The 23,190-nt window shown below is 39.3% G+C and overlaps 1 protein-coding gene across 16 annotated transcripts in view; it reads left to right on the top strand.

The window, feature by feature from the left end:
• STX18 (syntaxin 18) overlaps positions 1 to 23,190 on the top strand; it is a 127,937-nt gene that overhangs the window by 5,783 nt on the left and 98,964 nt on the right. For 3 of the 16 annotated variants that reach the window (XR_011502360.1, XM_070506239.1, XM_044767839.2), the window contains exon 2: positions 8,015 to 8,111. The exons of 4 other annotated variants lie outside the window; for them this stretch is intronic. Coding sequence is in view for 9 of the 12 variants with exons in the window: in XM_070506239.1 (XP_070362340.1) it covers positions 8,015 to 8,111 (97 nt within the window). In the remaining 3 variants the exon portion in view is untranslated. Of the gene's footprint in view, positions 1 to 2,939; positions 2,999 to 8,014; positions 8,112 to 16,177; positions 16,264 to 16,969; positions 17,082 to 23,190 lie in introns of those variants that run through there. 9 more of the 16 variants (XM_070506240.1, XM_070506254.1, XM_070506253.1 and 6 more) reach the window with 8 other exon arrangements.

The raw sequence follows: 23,190 nt of genomic DNA, 5'->3' as shown, positions 1-23,190 counted from the left end.
GTGAAAAGGAGTGCTATGTCTAGGAGTAGGGAGTAAGGATGCTGGGCAGGCAGAAGCAACAGAAATGCTCCTCACAGGGCCTAGCACCGTGCCTGACCTGCCTCCACCTGACCTACCTGGTTGTCTTCAACTCGGGGGAATGAAAAACTAGAATTGTGGGAGTTTGTAATGACAGGCTTTGGGTGTGGGAATGTGTCTGGAGGCCTCATAGTGGCGGCTCTTCCATTTTCTTACTGATTTATAAAGGTGACAGAGGCCAGGGAATGTGCTACACAGGAAACCAAGACCCCTCTAAGAAGCCAAACGATGTGTCCAGGGGGCAGCGGGGCCAATGAACAGCATTGAGCAGGACATCAAGAAACCTGAGTTGTAGCCTAAGGTCTGCTGTTAAATGGGCAGGCCATGCCATCTTTCTGGGCCTCAGTTTCCACATTGGTAAAACTGAGAACTTAGACTAGATAACTGGAGCGATCTCTTGTAAAGCAAAGATGTTTTGATTACATATAAGATGATAACAACCCTGGGTTGTTGGGAGTTCTATTTTCAAATTAGGCATGCAGATGAATTTTTCTTTGTTTATTATACATTGCTTTTGTGGAAGCTAAATGCCATTTATTTTTATTTTTTTAGGAATTGATTATCTTGTATTCCTGGCTAAAATTCATAATTCTTACAGTGACCCAAAGCCAGATGATGTGGTCCCTGCTGCCCCTCTGACCTCACCTCCTCTCCCCGTCCTCGTACTTCACTCCGGCTGCCCTAGCCTCTGTGCTTTTATCACACGCGCCAGGCACACTCCTACCTCCGACCTTTGTGTTTGTTGCTCCCTCTGCCTGGAACACTTTTTCCCCAGATTCCACGTTGTTTGCTCTTCAGGTCTTTGCTTTAGTTTATTTAGTGCTTTAGTGAGACCTTCCTCAACTGCCCCGTAGAAAGTAGCATCCTTCTTCTGTCCCTTACCCTGCTTTGTTCTTTTCATTAGCTAACATATCATGTATCCATTTACTTATTGTTTCTCCCCTAGAATATAGGCTTCATGAAAACAAAGACTCTGTGTTGTCCAGCACTGAGTCCATAGGTTCTAGAACAGTGCAAGGCATAAGCACTCAGTACATACTTCTTGGATTAAGGGATGAGTGTTCATCTACTGTGTCACTTTGCTTTCTGTTTTGGAGCTAGTTGATCTCTGTCCAGGGCTCCTTCCAGTTCTAGAAATGTGTGATCTTAACATGATTCCTTATTATTACCCAACATACATTTGCAGTTAGTCCAGTATCTGGAGTAAACATTAAATAAATAGTAGCTTCTATTTTATTAGTAAGACTCAGTTTCTACTTCAAGGAGTCTACAATCTAGTGGAGAAACAAACACATAAATAGTACAACAACTCAGGTATGAGTGACAGCTGTAATTCTCCCAGCATTGATTCCCCAGGTCCTCCTTGATTTCCTTCTGAGACAGTGTTGACCTTGTGTGCCAATGTTGGGACCCAGAGTTTGAGCTGGGACCACCTGGATTATTATCCAGAGTAGCTGGAAATAGACTTTATCCAGGAACTGACTATAATCCTACTTAAACGAGGTATCAGTCGAGGGAGCATGGTTCAGAGAAGCCATATCAGGCAACAGGTTCCAAGAGTCAGTGAGAAGCTGGAGATAGGCCAAACAGTACAGGAATAGATCAGGAAACAAAGTAGGTTTAGGATGTAGGCTGTGAACAGAGCATGAGTGTGTTGGATTATATAGATTTTTTTTTGTTGTTATTAATGCAGAAACCTTTTTGCAATGAAATAAGGAACAGCTTTGGCTAAGGCTGGGGTGAGGGGCTGGGAAGAGAGAGGCTCATTAGCCAGCCTGCCTCTCTACCACCCTCCCTCTTTTCCTTTGGAGCCCCGTTAGAACCAGCCACAGGGCTCAGAGACGCAGGTCAGAAACCACTGCATGAATATTCTCCAAGGCCTCTTTGAGCTTCTTGATGCTGTTTTTATGGGTTGTGATAACTGAGCATATACTGTAAGCAGGACTCAGTGCTAGAGAGTTTTCATGATAGTAATAATGAGCTCTTTGTGGGGATTGCACTTCTAAATGGTTCCCAGGACTTATGAAGACTGCAACTTTTGAAATTACATTTATTCAATAATTGGTTTATTCCATTATCCTGTAAGCACTGAACACGTGACATGTGTCAGGCATTGTGAGGACACAAAAAACTATGAGACATATGTCGCAGCTCTTTGAAGATACAGATAAAGAATAGCTAAATCTCCTCGAGGGGGAATCAGTGGAAACCTTGGAGAGAAGGTGGTGATCAGATTGGACCTTGAAGGACAAGAACCATGCCACCAGACCCAGGAAGGGGGGTAGGTCACATTCCTGGCAGAGGGAATAGTGTAAGCAAGGGCACTGATGCAAAACAGTAGGGCGATTGGGGCGAGAGAGGCGTGATGAGTGGCTGGAGCCCTTTTCTGGAGGAGGCCTGGGTGAGGGCAGAGTGGCGGGAGATGAGGCTGTGCTGCATTGGGTTAGAGCAGGAGTTGGCCAACTTTGGCCGACAGGTCAAATCTGGCCCGCTGCTTATTTTTATAAGTGAGGTTTGTATTGGCACGTGACCACACTCATTTGTTTACATATAGGCCGTGGATGCCTTTATGCTATCATGGCGGAGTTGTAGCCTGCAAAGCCTAAAATATTTACTATCTGGCCCTTTAGAGAAAAAGTTTGTCAATCCTTGGGTGAGAGCCTTGTCAGCAGTGCTGAGGAGTTTGGACTTTATGCTCTGAACTGTGCAAACAGCGGCAGGAAAGGATCGTATTTGTATTTTAAAATCACCAATATTGAAGATGGGTTTGGAGTGTAATAAGACTGGCATAGAAGAGCTAATTAGTAGGCTGTTGGAGTAATCCAGGTGACAGCTGATGAGCTGGGCCAGTAGGACTGGACAGCAGGAGTGCATGGATGACACAGATGCCAGAGGAGGGGGACCCAACAAACTGTAGCAGGTAATGGGGCTGGAAAGAGGGAGAGACACCAGTCCCAGATTTCTGGTGGGAAAGTTAAGTGGTGATAGATATCACATTTTTGTCAAAGTTAGGGTAGAATGCCAGCTACTCCTGCCTTCTTGCCCAGTTCTAAATAGTAGAGAAGAGATCCAAGGTGCCCAAAGGACAGTGGTGTTTTATTAAGACAGCAGGTGGTGGGTAACTCCCCAGTGGCAGTGCTGGTACACCTAGATTGGAGAGCATAGCTGGAACCCAATGGGGTCCTCCAACTTTGTTGTATTTAGATCTTGGAGACAGTTGAGTCTGTAACATAGATACCGAGTACATATGCCTAGCCAGCTACGTGGGGATTTGAGACATGCCTCACAAACCCAGCAAACACTGGGCTGGGCCTTATTATGGTGAGAAATACAAGGCAAGCCTACCCCACTAGACTGAAGATGGGGCTGGAGACTCAGTAGGGCCCATTGAGATGCCGAGTTCTTATGCAGAGTTCTGTTCTTCTCCGTTGTGCTTTCTTTATTCTTTCTTTATTCTTGTGATTGTGTCACATATTGTAGAAGTGTGATTCTCAGGGATAGTCAGTTGATTTTCTCCTTCATTCTAAGAAAAATTTGGAATGAGTCAAAGAGTCGAAACTTTCTTCAGTTTCTAGTTGGCAGGTGACCAACAGTTCAGTGTTGGATACTTCCAGTAGTTCAGTTCACCTACTAGGATAGGGCTGCTGAAACAGGTCCCCTAAGAGTGGCATTTTTAATGAATTCTTCCTGCCCAGGGTCTGGTTCTGTCTTGCAGGCTTGAGAACCAGATTTGTCAGCATACTGAGCGTAGAATCATCTATTGGGACAGATCTCAACCAAGCTCACATCAGCTTGTGTAAAAGGCCCAATACCAGTTTGTTCATCTACTTTGAGCACTACAACTAATATTCAGGAGGATATAAATTTTGGAAAATCTACTACTATTATTATTATTATTATTATTATTTAGGAAGATTAGCCCTGAGCTAACATCTGCCACCAATCCTCCTGAGGAAGACTGGCCCTGAGCTAACCTCCGTGCCCATCTTCCTCTACTTTATATGTGGGACGCCTACCACAGCACGGCCTGTCAAGCGGTGCCATGTCCACACCTGGGACCCTAACCGGTGAACCCGGGGCCACCAAAGCGGAACTTGTGAACTTAACTGCTGCGCCACCGGGCCGGCCCCGGAAAATCTGTTATTTTTGAGCTTCTGCTATAGGTTAGGAACTCTCCTAAGGACTTTACGTAGCTGATCTCATTTCATTTTTCTCTTTTTTGGGGGGATAGAATTATTATTAAGTGATTTTTACAATATCGATCATATTATGAATAATGTTCTAGAATTCATACAAACTTGACGTTTGACGTTTCTTGTCCCGTGGAAATCCATGTGGGCTCCCTCTGGTGGGCGAAGTATCAGTGAAGTCTACAGTGGTTAATTCGGGCTTGTATTGTGAAAAACTTAGGATGTTTAAAACATGCTAGGTTTAAAATTGACTTAAAAAGAGGCCCCTTCAGAATTCTTCTAAAAGAAAGTGAATAAACCAGAGGAATGAAAGTATCATGTGTTGAAAGAACTCATAATACAGATATGAAAAGCTTGCAGCAAAGTCATTATTTTAAACTCAATAGTACTTTTTTGTTCCTGACTTTTAGATTCTCTAGTCTATAAATATTAGTTTGCTAGCTGCTTCTTGTCACACTCTAACATATGCCTAGTTATCACAATTTCCTTATGGGCTTCATAAATTATATTTAACTGAGAGAGTGAATCTTGTCATTTGATAATATTGTACAAATTCTTGTTCACTTTTTAGAGAGAGAAGAAAACCCTGGTAAAATGAACATTTGCCTGTCATAGTCTAAGTAGAAGTGACGGCCTGCAGCATATCTTGACTCGGAGAAATTGAGAACGGGATTAAAAAGCATAAATTTCAAATTACAAATACTTTTGGACTTTGCCAATAGTTAACTATGTGATCTTGGAGAACTCACCTAACCTCTTTTTTTCTCTCATTTTTCATGTTTGTTTAACGAAGGGCGTTGACTAGATGATCCTTAAGGACCTTTCAGTAGGGTGGTCTCATGATTTGGTTCTCTTCTTTCTGAAAGTCCCAGGATATATTTTTACATGCTTTTTGTAATGGTAACTGCTCAATGCCTTGTGAAATTCACCCCACCCCCCAGCCCCCCGCAAGTTCCTGTGTACTCAGAATTTTTCACCTCTATTAAAAAATGAGTTTGTTTTTCAAAGTTGGCATTTGGTATGTTTCCACAAATGTATTTGATTTAATAGAGATTATAGGCTTTTATAATGGACTCTTATCAGCGGGACATGTTTTTGAAGTTGACTAATTTTAAAATCTGATTATAAAAGTAGTAAGTGCTCATTAAACATAATAAAGAAGAAAATAAAGTTCACATGTAGTACTACTGGCCAGAAATAGTCACTCTTACAATTTTGATATATGTCTTTTCAGAGATTTTTCCTGGTAAACAAAAACCATTTTTCTACAATGCTGTTATGTAGCCCCTCTCTTTTTTTCATTTTTTGCCTTTTTTTACTTGACAGTATGTTGTGAACATTTTTTTATGTCAGTACATATTGTTGTGTGTCACTGATTTATTTGGCTGCATAGCCATTAAAAATGATATCACATAACTTATTTACCTGAACTGCTATTGAAAGATATTTAGGCCACTTTCAGTTTATTACTATTTTAAACAAACACTATACTTATACCTAATTTGTTTCAAATTTATAATCTCTTAAAAGGGCAAAAATATATATAAATTCACTTTACTTGTTTTCTGTTTAATCTTTTCTCTGATATAAAAAACTGGATGTCCTAATATATATGAAAAAAATCCCTAATTTTTTGGAAAGTGTTAAGTGTATTAGAATTTATTATCAGTGCTGGAGGAGTGTAGAAAAGGGGATGATAATTAGGGGCAGACTAGTCAGGAACGCTTGTATGTGGAGCAGAGCCTTGAAGAGCTAGTAAAGTTGGAGAGGTGGCCAGCAGAATGTCATGTATTTCAATGGCAGTGAGGAAACTGGCTGAGCAGGTGCCTCTGTGAGCAGTGTGAAATCCACGTGGGGAGGTACTTCATGGCCTGGTTACAGAAGGCCTCCAGAGCTTTTGTACAAGATACTGTACAAAAATCGGTGGCCATCTTCTATCTAATTAATGACCACTTAAAATCTAATGAAAACATTTACAATAGTAACAAAAATCATTTCTAGAAATAACCTTAAAAAGAAATGTGCATGTCCCATTTGAAGAAAACTTCAAAATTTCGTAGAGAGATATAGAAGACTTGAATAAATAGAAACACATATTGTGTACCTGGAAGGGAAGAAAAGTGTGTAAAGACGTGAGTTGGGATGTGAGGGCAATCTGGCCGCAACAGCTGTCACGCCATTGATCGCCAGGGTTGATTCGGCTGATCTGGCTGGCCAGGCCAGCGTCCCGTTCCTCCCTCACGGGTGCATGCCTCTGTAAGCTGCACGCTCGGTAGAAGAGGACGACCTTCTCCCATGGGGTAGGACTGTTCTTCGCTCAGGGGTTATGCGAGTAGCTGCTCCCCCTGCTAGAACCTCCAGACAAGCTTTCAAGACATCAGTTATTCATAAAGAAATTTGCAGCTTTAATCAGAATTCCACAGAACTTTTTTGAGAGGAATGTGAAAGTAGTTCTGAAATTCATCTAGAAAAAAAGGGATGGGAATAGCTAATTAGTTTTCGAAGAAGAATGGAAGGGGGTGTGTGTTGGGTGAGAATATTAGCCTTACCTGATATTGAAATATTTTAAATATGCATTTGTGGGTCAATCAGTGAAGCCTATTAGGCCAGGTGTGTGTGTAACTTTTGTCTTGATAAGGGAGGCAGTGTAAATCAGTAAGAAAAAGGTTTATTCAGTAATGATTTGGGGATAATTGGTTAGCATTAGGGGGAAAAAAAGGTTTTTTTTTAGGTCCCTATCTCAGTGTACACACATTGAAATAAATTTTTAGATGGACTAAAGATTTCATTGTGAAAGCAAAACTGAAGAAAATGAAAATGAATATTGACCTATCTTCTAGAAGTGGGAGGTCTTTCTGAGTTTAAAAATTAGCAGCAGTAGTCTTAATAGTTACAGTGATGATTTTGATGATAGTGATGGCAGCTATCACAAGTACTTCACACAGTGACACTATAGCATTATTCCCAAGTACAGGGAAACTGTGAGGTAAATTTGGCACTGAAGAGTATGTCATGACCTGAGAAGAATTGCTTCTCAGATTGGGTTGAAAAAGTTACTACCAAAACCAGATACAATTAAAACTGTGTGTACAAAATCAAAAAACTCTAGGCATGGAAATACTGATGATTAGAAGGGAATACACCAAAAATGTTAACAATGGCCATTTTTAGGGGCTAGGACTATGGATGATTCCTTTTCCTGCTTCTATCGTTCTGAATTTCTTTAATGAGCACATATTACTTTTGAGATGAAAAGCAAAACAGAACAAGAAAAACTCCTGGCAGATGAGTTTTTAATTGCGGTAGTAGGAAGTGGAAAAGAATTAATATCTTTTGATTAGAAAAATGTCATAAGCAGTATCTAATTATATATTAAATGCACAATGGAGGGGGCCCCTATTTAAAGGAAGTCTGGGGTAAAAGCTTTTGTAAAGGGAGTAATTTTCCTGTAACTCAGCTGGGTTTTTAATTCAGACTTTCTTAACCTATACAAGAAAATCATCCACAAATGTTGCATTGATGTCTTAGCTCTCTGGTTGTCATTCTAAAAATAATAAACTGTAATAATAGCTACCACTTGTTGAGCACCTAGTCTATCTGGCACTGCTAAAATAAAAGCTTTATAATTTAGTTGACTATCCTTGCAAGTAAGATTCCTTTACTCATGAAGAAGCTGAGGTTCAGAAGGTTACGTGACCTGCCCAGGACGATGTAATAATGATGAACATGCACGCCGTGTTCCCCAGGTTGCCTGCTGCCTCTCCAGGCTCCGAATGCACGGCTGTGCACATGGCGAGTGCTGTCGCAGGACTTTGGAGCTGCGCTCCACTTGGCATTCCACAGGTCAGATCTCTGGTGATTTCCTCCTTGGTGTGTTGTCGTATATCATCTGCTGTCTTTAGGAGTGTATTTTGGTACACAAATCATATATATTTGAAAGTGCCTGACTAGCTCTGGGGAAATACAGCTGCCTCCATACCAAACTTTTTAAAAAATCAACAATTACCTAGTGACCGTACATTTCTTATAGATAGTGTTGAGGTATGCTTTTGGGGAAAAGGGAAAAAGGTTTGTGGTTTTAGTTAGTAAAGTTATTGAGAAGGAAGGAGACCCAAATTATACATTTGAAAAAGTATAATTCTCTTTTCTGTTTTGGGGGCACTAGTTTGTTATTTTATTTGTTCATTCAACAGTCAGTCTCATGGAGAACTCTGGAGCTGAGATGACTTTTCAGAATTGCCAGGTGAGGCAAGGGGCCAGGCTTTTAAAACCACTGCATGTGGGCTTCGCCCAGGGAAGGGCCATAACTTCCGGTGAGGCCGCTTCTTTCTGCTGATAGCAGTGGCTTGAGATGGACTCAGCTGTGAGCCATCAGCAGGCAGCTCTCCTGGAAGCTGGGGGAATGAGGGCCTCCATCCTGAAGGCACTTCTGCCTCACTGCCTTTTAGGGGTGTTGTGAGGACTGAAGGAGACACTATACGTAACGCTGCCAGCGTTGTATCTGGTACATTGTAGATACTTATCAAATGGCGGTGACTTTATTGTCAGCTTATATTTATTGAGTATCTACCTAGGAGTAAGGAAGACACTTTGATTGCTCTTTGGGATAGAAAGATGAGATTTTCTTCTGGCCATCAATATGCTTACATTCTAGAAGTGGGAGTCATTCATTCATTCATTCATTCAATAAATATTTATTGAGCATCAGCTGTAGGCTATGTACTGTGTTTGGCCCTGAGGAGAGAGCAAAGGCAACACAGACAAAATCTCTGTTTTCATGGAATTTATAGTCTAATGGGAAACTTACAGTAAACAAGTAAACACATACATAAAAATACTTTGGTAATGATAAATATAAGTGTATGACATACTCGTAAGTGCTTATGGAAGTCTTCAAAAGAGGAACTTTGAGAAATCAGAGGACAACGAGATTACTTCTGGATGAGGTTGAGGGAAGACTTCATGGAATAGGTGACATTTAGGTGGGCCTTACAGATTTTCCACACGTGGAAATGGAGAGAAGAGAAGCAGGACAGGAATACATGACAAAGGCTCCAAGGGTGGGAAAGCACAGGCTGGTACAATCTGCTGAGAAAAGGTCAGTTGAAGTGAAAGGAGTGTGAGAAGTAGGTAATGGGATGTGCCATATGTTATCCCTTGGCCCTTCCGGATCTACTTTCTACTCTTTCCACCTGCTTTGGCCCTAGGAGGCTGATCTTTATGGAGCGCGTGGTTGGGTTTCCTTGCTTTCCGGCTTCTGATTAGTTCAGTCAATGGGAAGCTCCAGCAGGAGATAACAGGGCTGGAAGAGAGAGGGGTTGGTTTGAGAACTGGGCAGAGGCTTTGCATGCACAGTCGGTGACTCTGGTTAGGTGTCTGCCGCATCCGTAGAATTTTTCCCTGTGTGCGTCAAGCGTCCCGGGGCTCTGGATGGGTTTAGCCGATCGGCTGGCTCCAGCGAGGTACCCGTAGGTCTGGGTGCTAATAGACAGGCTGGCACTGCAGCCCCGCGCAGGAGTGACCCTGGAAGACAGTGCCAAAGGCAATTCCTCCTCCTGGCAGAACTTTGGATAATTCATCTCTGCCTTTTTCTTTAAGATGGTTTTTATAGGAGATATATTTCTCTCTCTCTTTTCTAGCTCGAAATTGCAGTAGGGAAAAGTCGAGAGTTTTAGACTTCTAGTGATGTGACAGTTCATACTTTTCTTCCAGATATGACCTGAAAGGTTAGAGGTGGTAAGTGGCTCTTGTGGCATTTTGACTGTAAGTCTGAACTGGAAGGGAATCTGTAACCCATTATCAGATTCTGAATTAAGTTGCCTTGTCCTTCTCCTGTTTTTGTTTCAGTGGAAATGTGTGTTTTTATTCCGTCAGTGGACAGTTTATATACCTAACATACCTAATATTAAAAGGGAATTATATAATGAATACTTGATGTGAAAGGGACTAGTTAAATACTTCAACTCCAAGGGATTCCATTAAAGTAATAAGGAAATTATGTTTAATTTTAAATGGTAGAAAGATTTTTTAATGTTATCGCTATTAAGCATGTATTACACACACTCAACTCAATTTTTGCAAATGAATTCCCAAAGCACAATTCATCTTTATGCAGGTGGAAAGGAAATATTCTTGCAAAATAGGTAGTTGGATGTCATCTTCTGAACTGTGGAGAGAAGCATACTTTTCCAAAGAATAGAATGTGATGGTTGATTGGAAACTTTTGGAGTTACAGGCTTTTAGCTCTACCTCTTGAAATAAGAAAATATATATAAATGGGTCCCCAGATGAAGGCATGGTGGGGTACTTTATAGCCCTAATTGACTCCAGACATAGAGGCCGTGATTTGTAAGCAAGCAGTGACAAGAGGAAGTTAAATCAAAATTAAATTAAGGGAAGGAAGAAAAAAAAGAGATATCAAGGAGAGGTGATGAATTTTCTGAAAGCTTCTAAATACCTATCTGTGGGTAAGTGGGAAATCTGGGAATATATCTCAGTTATGTCAAAGGATGAAATCTGGAAACATTTCGGTCCTAAAACAGACCTTCCTTCTCTCTTTTTTAAAGGTCTTTTTTCTATTTACTTGGTACCGTTCAGTCATTATAGGCATATTTGCTTCTATGCTTTTCCGTGACTCAACTGGCAGTGAAAATCAGTATCTCCCATGATACACATGAGGTGATATTTTGGGAGGATTGCTGTTTCTGTTTACATGTTTTGACATTTTGTCATGTTCCAGCTTGTGTAAATACATTTCCAGGAATTAGAGCCTACCAGATGCTTCTCTGCAGTGACCAGCATGTTTGCAGTTGTCTCAGTCCCCCTTTTCCTGGCCTCCCCTCTTCAGTTAATTCTCAGGCCCAAGAGGTCAGGGACTGTGTCCCACTGCTCGCTACAGCACAGAGCACAGTGCAGAGTTCAACATGTATTTGCCAGGTGAGTTAAGTGAATAAATGCCTTGTGCTTCCTCTCTTTCTCATTCATCCCACTGCAACCAGGTGGGTTCAGAAGCTCACTTTCTTAAGCCTGAGCTGATGCAGCAACACTGAGCCCTCTGTCTGCCTCTGAGCCAAGCCACTGTGCAGAAAATGCTGCTTTCAAATGTTACTTTGCTCAAAAGCGTTCAGTTACTGTTCATCCCCCATAAGACAAATTCTTAGTTATCTGGCCGGTATTCAAAGGTCTTTATAAAGCTAGGCCTATCCACTTTTCCGGTTTTACACCCTACTCTTCCTCCCATCATCCCAACAGCTTTAACCAAGCTACTCTATTCACAGCCTCCTTTGCTTTCTTGTCTCCTTATTTGGCTCCTGCTGTATCTTTTGCCTGAATGGCTCTCTCCTTCACTTACTCAAATTCTACCCATTCTATCCTACACTAGTCTCCTGTTGGATTCAGAGCATTTGCTGCTTGTATTACTCATTAAGCAAGGAACTTAACGTGTGGCTTGTGACAGCCTTCGCATTGTTGTTTTGTGTTGTTATTTAATGATGGCATGGTTGCTTAACTTTCCAAGTGCTGTTGTGCTGTCTCCCAAACTATATCGTTTACCTTTGGGCATGTGGGCTGGAAAACAGAAGGGAGGGCTCTGATTTGCTGCTTCTTTGTATTCCTCTCGGCGGCTCTTGTGGCTAGTGCCGCAGCCTTTACAAAGAGCAGTCCCCACATCTTAATCATCTTTGTACCAGTTCCTGGCACTGCGCCTGGCCCATAGTAGAGATTCAGTACATGGTGTGTGAATAAATAAGTAGAAGACATGCTCAAATATTTGTTTACTAGTTTGACCTCAAACTAAACTAATCAACATAGGTGAGTTTTCCATCTTTTAAAAGTGATAAAAATCCAGTTTTTCATTTAGCTTTTTTCCGTCATTAACAGTTCTCCGTCAAGTGCTTCTTCCTCTTGCCGTCCTCAGCTTCTCGCTGAAATGTGAGTCAGTTTCCTCTAATTCTCCTCCCTGTGAAATTGGAGAGCAGCTCTTTAGTCACCTGCTTATAAAGAACCCTTCAACAACTTAATTTGCCTCTAGGACTTGCTTTCTTCAGATTAAGTTGTCTCAAAGCCTTTTCTTTTTCTCATAAAGGCCTTTTCAAAAACAAACATTCGTTATTTTTTAATTTCTTTTTCTAGCTCTTCATAAAACTTTATTCTTTTCATAAATGTACTGCAGGATACCCCTGTAAGGGCCTGATTAATGCTGTCTGGAATGGAAGGCATCTTGAGTCTTATTCCCTTATTTGTGTTTTGGAGTATCCTCTTGACGTTTCTTGTTTCCAAGCCTATCAGATTTAACTTGCGGTCCACGCTCCCCCTCTCCTTTCTTTGTTTTCTTTTTCTGTGCATTTCGTCAAATGTCTAGCTTGATTTTATTCCCACAAACACTAACTTGCTGTATCAAGAGTCTTATGTTTACAAGTTACAGAGAACCCAATGCAAATTAGCTTAAATGATCAGAGGAATTTATTGATTTATATCACTGAAAAGTCTAGTGGTAAGACTTAACTTCCGGCATGGCTAGACCCAGGGGACAAAATAGCGTCAGCAAAGGCCCGGCTTTTCCCACTCCCTCTGTCGTGCTTCACGGTATTAGCATCTCCCTTAGGCACCTCTGTGCTCTGGCTTCATGGAAGCTCAAAAGCCGCAGCACTTGTAGATCTCACTGAAGAGAGAGGTTCTTTCCTCGTAGGACTCACTAGAATCTTGGGGTTTCATCATTCTCATTGGCTCCAATTGAGTCATATGCCTAGCCTTAAATCTACCCCTGTCTCCAGAGGGAAAGGATGTACTGCTTAGGTGGGTCTACTTAGGACCAGCTCTGCAGCTGGAGCAGTGGTACTTCCACCCATGCACATGGCAGAGAATCGGGCAAGAATGATTTCCAAAGGAAATTTGGGGAGCTATTCTCAGAAGAAGGAGAACAATGGATGTGGGTGGCGAACAATAGATGTACATTGCACTCAAGGTTGTGCCCTCTCACTCTCCCTTAGACAGATTATTGATACTGCTTTGAACCGAGGGTGTCTCTGAAAATGAATTCTTTGTTCACTTACTCACTCACTATTAATTGAGCGTCCAGTGTATGCCAGGCATGCAGCTAGGTATTGGGCATACAAACATGAGTGAGACAGTCCCTGGCTAGGAGAAACACATAGTCTAGTGAAAAGACAGACTAACAGGCAAGTAATTAAAGCATGTTGTAGTAAGTGCTGTTATCAAAATATATATGGACACAGAGGTAGGAGGGGCTAAAGGAGGAGAGCTTCACAGGAGAGGTGAGTTTTGAGCTGAGTTTTGAAGGGTACAAGGGATTTCCCTGGAATAGGAAAGGAAGGATGTTACCCCCAAGGCTGTGGTGAACCAAACAAAGTCTTCAGCAGGGGACTGACAGGATCAGGTGTGGATTTTAGAAAGATCCTTCTCCTCACCAGTGGTAGATTTGGTGGAGGTAAGGAGGTGGACCAGTTGAGCTGTTGCAGTAATCAAGTCTAATCAAGACGCATTGAAGGCCTGAGCTAAGCCAGTGACTATAGCAACAGAGGACAGATTCAAGATATATTGGACAGGATTTGGGACTTGTTAGATGTAGGAGAAGAAAATCAGTGGTCTAGATGACTTCAAGGTTTCCATTGTGGGTGACTGGGTGGTCAAGATGGGTTCAGTTTTGTAGTTATTTGAGGTGCCTGCTGAAACCCAGGGGTCACATGTTTATCAGACAGTTGTAAATACGGAAATGGACCTCAGGAAAGGTTTCTAAGCCTGAGATGTAGAGGGGAGACATCAGAGTGTAAATGGAGGGTGAAGCCTTGAGGAAGGAGCGAGGTTGCCCAAGGGGAATTTCAAATAAGAGGACCTTGGAGTAATTCCTGGGGAGAGGCAACATTTGAGAGGCTGGCAGAGGATGAGTCAGAGAAGGGGGCTGTGGAGAAGTTAGGCATATGAGTCCTTCCAGATAACTGACCTCTTCTTACCTTGGTAACGGTAGTGTCCCCTGGGATGGTTTGTGGCATGGTGGTTAAGAGCATGGACTCTGGGCTCTGCTACTTACTGGTGTGTGACTTGTGGGCAAGTTACTTAACCTCATTCCCTGATCTGTATAATGGGAATAAAGTAGTACCTAATTTTGGAGCATTAGATGAGTAAAACACTTTGAAAGTGCTTGGCACATAGGAATTGCTATCAAGTGTTTGATAAATAGAGAAATCAATAATTGCCTGTGGGGGTCCTGCATTTGTGCATCTGTCTTTCTCTCTGAGCTCATGTACCACTGACCAATTAATCTGAAATCCAAAATGAGTTTACTTGGACTTAAATAATTTACTCTTCTGAATACTCTGGTGGTTCCAATGCAACAGTACAAGTGTCTGACTTCTTGAAGGTTTTCCAGATTATTTACTGGATTATTTTTTTCTACTGGCTATTAATTTTACCTCTGGCTTTGATGCAGTTTTCTTTATTTTTTCCACACTTCACATATTTTTAAATTGTTCCTGATACCTCATAGCATACAGTTTTCTCTTCTTTCTTTCTTTTTTTAAAATTTCCTTCCCCAGAATCATTTCTAAAGTTCTGGAATGCCCAGTCAGTTGCTCCCCTGCATTTTGGTCAGTTTCTGGTGTCTTACTTTTAATCAGGCTACTTTTCTTATCTGTCTGTAGGAATTGGCAATATTTTCAACTCCTTTCCATTATGGTGAGAAATATGAACTTGCTGTCTTTTCTTCTTCCTCTTCCATTTTCCCAAGTAAATGTCTTGAACCACTGATTAGATCTATGTGCCCACAATAACATAAGCAGGCACGAAGCTTAAATCTGATTTAAAGGAGCATTGTATAGAGTCTGTTACTCCATTAAAGTATTTTAGAATTTAGATTAAAATAGAACAGTATTCAGGGTATGAGTATGTTGCGGAATCTCTAACACTCATCATGAGTGTTCATTTTTAAATAATTGGGTGGGTCACTTTTTTTATTTATTATGAACACAAACACTGATGCTAACAACTGACATGTGAAAGGAAAACAGGCGATAGTGATGAAAACCATTTAATGATTAGTGAGGAAACAAATACTGTTTAATGAAAATAAAAACCATGTCTAAAGGGCCTAATGCTGACTTTTGGAAATATAACCATGTTGCGGTCTGTTGTGTACCCTCTGTCCTGTACAGTAGATATTGTTTAAAATTGCTTGGGAACTGGAGCTTGCAATTGTGAGTCTGGAATGTCCTGCAGATAATTAAGTTGTGGTCAGGCTTTGGAAAAATAAAAAGTTCTCGAACTATGATTTTATAAACATGCTACAATAACATTTCTTTATATTTAACAGTTTCTTATAGAAAGCTGATACTCTCATGAGGCATTGATTAAAGGTAAAACATCAAGAAAGAAAAAATATTAAATTAAAACTTCACTTAGGATGTTGACAGTTGGCTTGTAATATTAAACAGATGTGTATGTTCCTGGGGATATTCTTCTTTCTGAACTGAATTGCTAAGTTGTATTTTTTTTTAATGACAACTACAAATTTTTGATCAGTTAATAATTTTAAATGCCCTTTCTACAATCTTCTGTATTCGAACTTCATCTGTAGTTTGAGCCCTCTCAATGATATAATGATCAGTGAAACCTTTGCTGCCTCTCCTAAAGTCTTTCATTTTCTTCTTCTTTCTTCCCCCCTCTTAAAGCTTAACTGGGCTCTTCTGATTTCATGATGCATTCTTGGAGATTGATTCCTTGAAATAATTTTAGGATCATTGGGTGGAATTCTACCCGTTCAGATTTATGTCTGTAGTTTACTTCCATATAAGTTTCACGTTGGCATTTGAGTCCACCAGTTGACCTACATTGTGGTATTGTGTTTGTGTGGTCAATTGTAAAGGTTTCTTGATCTGTCTGTGTAGCAGCCATGCAGATCGGCCTGTACTCCCATGCTGTGGGGCCAAGGAAATGTCAGTGAGGGGACCAAAGGGAGCCAGGCTGTGGAGCAAAAAGAGATTCAGTAAATTCTTCTTTTTACTTGCAAGGATTTTACCATATTAGGCAAATAGCACCGAGTGCAGTAAGGGCAGTGGGGTGGGATGGGGTGGGGTGGAGGGGTGGAGGGGTGGGTTGGGTGGGTGGGTGGCCTTCGGTGAACGGAGAAGTCGGGTTGGATTTTGTAGGAGGAGGTGAAAATACTTTCCATCTTCAAATCTATTTGCAAGACTAGATAAATTGTTCATTGTTGTGTTTGGGCTGATGAAATATTTTAAATTCTGAAGATCATTTTAATTTTAAGTCTGACACGTGGACATCTGAAGTTTTCTGAAAGATGTATTTCACTAGGCAGGAGTCTGATTAACCTGGAAGAGCAGTTTAGTTAGTTTGGATAGATTTATTTATCTTGGAACTATGTATTGTTTGCACAGTCTTCTTTTTGGAATCAGTGTTTTTTTCTCTGCAGATTCCATTTGGGAAGCTCTGATTTGGGGCCTAAGTATATGGAAGGCGTTTCCAATAAACACAAACAAAGGCCGCTAGACTGTCTGAACAAATATAATGACAGATTTTGTCATACAAAACTTTATTTAACCTCAAGAATAATGAATTCATTTTTAGTAGCACACTATTTAAAAGTGACTTTGTTTTTTATGTCTAATAGTAAAAATAGTTTTTAAGTGTCCTATTTCTTAAAGTGTGATTTAGAATCAAAATTTTTTTTTCAGGGGCTGGCCCAGTGGCGCAGCAGTTAAATGTGCGTGTTCCTCTTTGGCGGCCGGGGTTCGCCTGTTCGGATTCTGGGTGCGGACGTGGCACTGCTTGGCAAGCCATGCTGTGGTAGGGGTCCCACATATAAAGTAGAGGAGGATGGGCATGGATGTTAGCTCAGGGCCAGTCTTCCTCAGAAAAAAGAGGAGGATTGGCAGCAGTTAGCTCAGGGCTAATCTTCCTCAAAAAAAAATAAAATAAAAATAAATTCCATGTGTTTAAAAAAATATTTTTTCATGTAAAAAAGTACATTTTTATATGAAAGGATTTGATGCATATACATTTCAGGTGTTCAACTCTTATTCCCTAGCTCACTGTTTTAGAATTGTTCTTACTATTTTATTTTTTGTGTGTGTGGAAGGAAGGAGAGCAAATTTCTGTGTACAATGTCTTAGCAGATTTAATCAAATCACTGTCATATTCTTCAAGAAATTTGAGATGCTAATTAGCAAAACCCTTTTGGAAAGAGTTGGGAACACTGAGCTTTGTGCAAAAATACTATATAGGTTTAGCATAATTTGTTGCTCCAGAAAGAGCCATCCATTTTAGCTTAAGAATCTGAAAAGCAGTAAAATATATCTGTTAAGGTTTCTATCAGTCAGCTTATTTTGGGGGCTTTGTATTTCATTCCAATTCTCTTCCAATGTTTGCTATAAAGGAGTGTTGTAAATATTTTAAATATGTACATTATATGTATTAATAATTAACAAGTACATATTAAATAGAGAGTTCTCTCTAACTAGACTTAATAACAGATTTCAGTAGGAAATGCTGTTTCATTTTACCATTATATTACTGCATCGTAAGATAACTCTGTGTAAATGATATTCCTTTATAGAGATTTTGGCTCGGCTCACCAGTCCTAGTTTCAGCATTACGCCTGAGTTAGCAATAAGCTGCTGTGATCAGCTACAGTGAATTGTATTAGGCAGGCCTTCTTTTCTGTGTCAGTGTAGTATTGCAGTTTCTCCCGCCCCCAACTCAGGAAAGCATGGTTTTAGTCTTGTTCTTCAGTTTTAATGTTTAGTAACTACCAAGGGGAAAGGGAAAGTGGGAAGTTTTTCAGAGGGATGATGATTAAAGAATTAGACCATTTCATCTTTTAAAAATTTCATTTGATTGTCCCTTTTTTCTGTACGGTGTTTGAATCTTCTCAGCTGTTTCACAGATAATGAATTTGGTTCTGTTAAGGAGATGGGAGTGCACTGCTAGTGTTTGCAGCATGTTCGTTCTGTTAACCATTAATAAAAAAGTTACTGATTTGGGAATGGAAGACACTCATTGGTCCCTAGTGGTCTGAAATGGGAAATGCATCTCCTGAAAATTTCATTAGAACTTTCCATAAAGCTTAACGTTTGATTAGAAAGAAAAATGTTAATAATTTTAGGTAGAATGATTGGCTTATTTAAAATATTCTTTGAGCTACAGTTGAAGTTATTTTTTTAATCTCTTATTGAAAATGGATGAACTACATATAAAAACTTGGTACTAGATTAACACCTGTATTTCAAGCCACTTAGAAAATGGAGGAAAATTCTGTAATTGCTTGTGTAAGTGTAAGTGCTACGTAGAGTGAGGAAAACCTGTGAGAAGTTTTCTCTTTGTCATCTCTGTTGACTTTACCGTGCTTAATTTTCATGAAAATAATGTGTTTGTTACTGTGGTCACACCATGAGTTAGCTTTGGCTTATGTATGATATTTTATTGTCCCTGTCCTGGAAAATTATAACAGTTTTTATGAGGAGTGGTTTGTGGGTTCACACAACCCACTTGGAGTGACATTTACTATAATTCTCTTCTAAAAGGACCATAAAACATCATGTAAATTGTTTAAAAAGGAAAAGGCCTTTTTTGAGAAAGCCTAAGGAGAAATCTTTCCAGGCTTTCTTTTGTTTCTTATAGTCAGTTTCATGATTTTAAGCTCATAATTTATTTAAAGCATTAATGTTAAAAAGTAAAGTGCACGTGTGTGTGAGTGCAGATGCTTGTGAGCTAGAGCAAGGCTACACTGGGGTTGATGCAGAATCATGTATATCAAATGCATTATAATCTTTTAAAATATGTTTTCTGTGACTTTGGAAATGAAATTAAGGAAATTAAGGAAGAAAGAGAGGGAGGGAGGAAGGAAGGGAGTAAGAACGGAATTAATTTATAGCGTGTATATCTTTTTTAGAAAACCCTTATGCTCTCTTAAGTAGTTGTTGTGTATCCGTAATTGACATTAAGGTACAATTTTTGGTAACCAGTCTTGTGAAACTCATGTTTAAATTTGCAAATAGATTTACCTAAGGAAACTTCCTTTCTTGGCAGTTTTACCATTTCGGTTGGCTTGTTACTCTATTTATATACACCCTGATGAAGAAAGCATAAAACAGCACAGTAACAAGGCCAAAGTTCTGTCATGGTTTTCTGTACAAATGCCTTATTCTGATATTATCTTGCTTCTGTGTATGAGCTCTGTGGAGAGCAAGGTTGAAAATTGTTAATAATTTTCTACAGTATTTACATGGTACTCTGAGCTTCTAGTCACTTAATACAGATATATCTTATGTTTAGCAAATTGTTATAAGAGAATCCATTTATATGAGAAGTATAAAATAAAGGCAGCTGTTCATTTTGCATAAAGATATAACAAATATATAATAGGTTTAATTTTAAAAACTGCTTCCTTAGTACATGTGAGATTATTATATTTGCCACAACATTTTACAGGAGAACTTATAAATAAATGATGATAGCGGTGTTCATGAAAATAGGGATATAAACATTTATCTCTGCAAAATTTTCTCTTTATTCAAATTAGTGTGTTTTTAAAAGCACAAGATTATCTGTGTGGTTTAGAAACTCCTTGGTTTTGTGACAAGAGGAGGTTACAAGTAGATCACATTTATGTATCTTGTAGAGTGTCAGTAAAATTGTTAAATTTTCTTGAACATGGCTCTAAATGTTTTTCTATGAGGACTTCCTATTTATATGTGTAATTTCGTGAACAATATCAACTTAGGTTTTATTATGTGACTAAATTCCCCTTTTCCATATGTGTTAAAAAAAAACGCACACAAAACCCACTTCCTAAAACATATAAAAATCTTTTGAAATTATTCCTTATTCTACATTGTCTTTCTTTTTTTTTCTTTTGGTGTTGGGTGTTTGTATTCTATCAGGATCACAGTAGTTAAGGGACGTGAATTTTGGGAATAGAAAATGAAGCTGTAATTGGAAAGGAGATTTAAAAAAAAAGAAAGGAGAGTCTAATGCCGTGCTGTGACGTTATGAAAGGTGGGAATGAGGTGAAGAGGGTACTGATGAGCCTTGCGCTGCTGGTACAGAACAGCCTTTGGACTTCCACGTCTCTTCTCTGGGGAGCTGTCGAATGATTGGGGGCTCCTTTGACCAGGTCCTTAGCCTGAGAATCCACTTTCTCTGCTTAAGTATACTAAGCAAAGAAGACTTTCTGTGGCATTTTAACCGGAGCTGTTGAGTATGCCACAAATTTTTGTAATTAAAAATTTTGTGTCCAGCTTTACTGATTGAATTGTTTTAATAAGAGATATTTGGAAATATATGTACTACGCTGAAGGGACTAAATACCGAATTCTCCAAGTTAGATATTTCCAATATGAATTTATGATATATTGCTATATAGTGACATCACTAGTATTTTAAGTGATACAGAATGCTATCATTAAGGGTTTTCCTTTTTTAGATTAAGAAATAGTTTTTCTTTTTTGTGTTAGCACAGACAACGTAATTTCAAGTCATTTATAGTTATTAAATACAAATGCATCGGGTCTTAGTCAAGTATGTGTTATCATGTTTTATAAATTATTTAGTCACAAGAAATCTGAACATACTTTGCTTGCAACTTTGTCCAGAATGTTGCTATATTTCCTTGTTTCTGTTTTTCACTTGAGTAGGTTAGAAAATAGTTTTCATGGCCTTTAGATAGCAGTAAATCATTTGTTATTAAATAGTTCAGTTTTTTTTCTTATGTGAAAATCTTTGTCAATACGACCAATTCCTGTTGGAAAAGGGGCACAATTTTTCAGGTTTTTCACCCAAAACTGCAACTTCAGAAAATATGTACGAGATGTAGCAATTAACCTACATGCACATTTATAATACTAGAAAATGGGCAGCTAGTTACATTCAAAGACAGGATCTGATAGGCCCGAATTGCTTAAAACATCACAGTTATTGAAGATAGACCCCAGGGAATTTGAGAAAGCATTTAACAGATGAAAGTGCATTTTGAAAAGTCTGACCTTACAGGCAATCATAAAATGAATCAAAACAGTGCTTTTTCCCCCTGAAATGTCCAGAGCCCATCTGTGTCTAATCCAGTAATTATAGACTGTGTTCAATTACCTTTTCAAACTTGGAGCAGACTGGAGACTAGGCAGTGAACAAACATGGGGTTTTGTCTAGACCTCAATTGACCACAGTCTAAAACTTGAATTTATATCTAATTTTATTTTTTGTTTGGTTTGATAGTTCTTAAAGGATTCATTTTTGCTACTTGGTTTTTACCTTCTTAGACTTGACATATTGCCTTTTCTCATCACAAAGGCTTTTGTATCAGCCCATGGCTTATGCTATAATCAGATGTTTGTTTTCTGAATACTTTTGTCTACAAATCGATAATTTGTACTGGAGGAAAAACTGCATGGGGTGGGGGAGGGGATTATACCCGTGAGTAGTATTTTTTAACAGTAGCCTTTAAAATGTTACTGCTGACCGTAACTCTTTTTTATGTGCTAGAAAAAATAATTTATTTTCCTCTTAAACTTAGAAAACTATAGTTAAGGTAATTTTCGGTCACTTTGTACACTTAATAAGATGTTTTAAAAGTACATGTAGACTGCTAAAACAAATCTGTCTCTCTCTTTATCAACCGTGTCTTACAGTTTTTTTTCTCTTTATGCATTTTTGTTTCGTTTGCTCCTCAGGCTGGTATCCGTTGTAAGATACAGTGTATAGTATTCAAAATCCATTTAAAATCGTTTCTCTTAATAAAGTCAGTTTATGATTTGATGAATCTTTGAGTGAGACTTACCATGAACTGCCACGGACAGTTCAAAATATTTAAATTGTAACTAGGAATCTTGGCAGTTAAAGTATTTCTGAAAACAAAAAACAAACAAAAGATGACCACAGTTTTTAGAAGGCTTATGGAATACTCAAAGCTTTTTTTTCCCCGCATTATTTAGTATTCAAGTCATTCACATTCCAATTAGCATTGGAAACAAATGTTTTGAGGTATTTATTGGATGTAATCATTGCATATTAGACCATGAATTTTTCTAGAAACTTTATGACCATTCCCAGTATGCTATCTTATTTTTTAAAAGTTGTGTTCATTTAGGTCTCACCATCCTTGGGAAGTTTTAAGGATCCTGTCATAGGGGAGAAAAGTAGTTTTATTTGGTTGCACGAGTGTACTTTCTGAGAATTACATGGAGAAAGTGAAACTTAAAGAGGGTTACAAATACCTTATGCTTAATGTTTCTATGAGACATTTGCTCAGGAACATTAGGACAATATGATATCTTTACCTCCTTCCTGTCCCCATGCATTTTAGGATCTTCACAGAGAAGGTGAAAGATTAGTCTTCCCGACTACAATTTGAGAGACCCTTTCGATCCTCTCTCATTCTCTCCCTTATTGAATCCATTTAAAATGTTCTTGATTCTTTCTCCACGCAGTTTCATAGCCCAGCACTCCCTCCTAGCTCCTGCTTTTATTACATAATGTGTGGGCCACTGAAGCTACCTCCTTCATCTCACTTAGCATGGTTTGGATTTTTACATATGTTTATTAACCTGTTTATGCCACTACCACTGGACTCTAAGCTCCTTCGGATCAAAGACTGAATGTGTGTTCTGTTCTCCCATTGTATTCCAGCATCAAACACAATGCCTGGCTTGTGGCAGGCAGTCACTCCTTGTTGACTGAATGATGAATGCAGCGTTAGTCAATGTTGACTAATGTTGAATCTGCCCTACTTTCCTCCCATTCTCCTTGGCTCTGTCACCATCTCCGTATTCTTCTCAGATCATCGAAGCCCCTCCTAACCCGATGCTAGGCCTTCCTTCCATTTCCTTTTGTGCCATTTCATCATGTAGATCTTATTTGCCTCACCAATGACTAGCCATGATGGTGTCCTGCCCCTGAATAC

The sequence above is a fragment of the Equus asinus genome, chromosome 3 (genome assembly GCF_041296235.1).
Source record: "Equus asinus isolate D_3611 breed Donkey chromosome 3, EquAss-T2T_v2, whole genome shotgun sequence".
NCBI classification, from domain to species: domain Eukaryota; kingdom Metazoa; phylum Chordata; class Mammalia; order Perissodactyla; family Equidae; genus Equus; species Equus asinus.
Note: the sequence above shows the minus strand (reverse complement) of the source record. Positions and strands in the feature narration are given on the sequence as shown.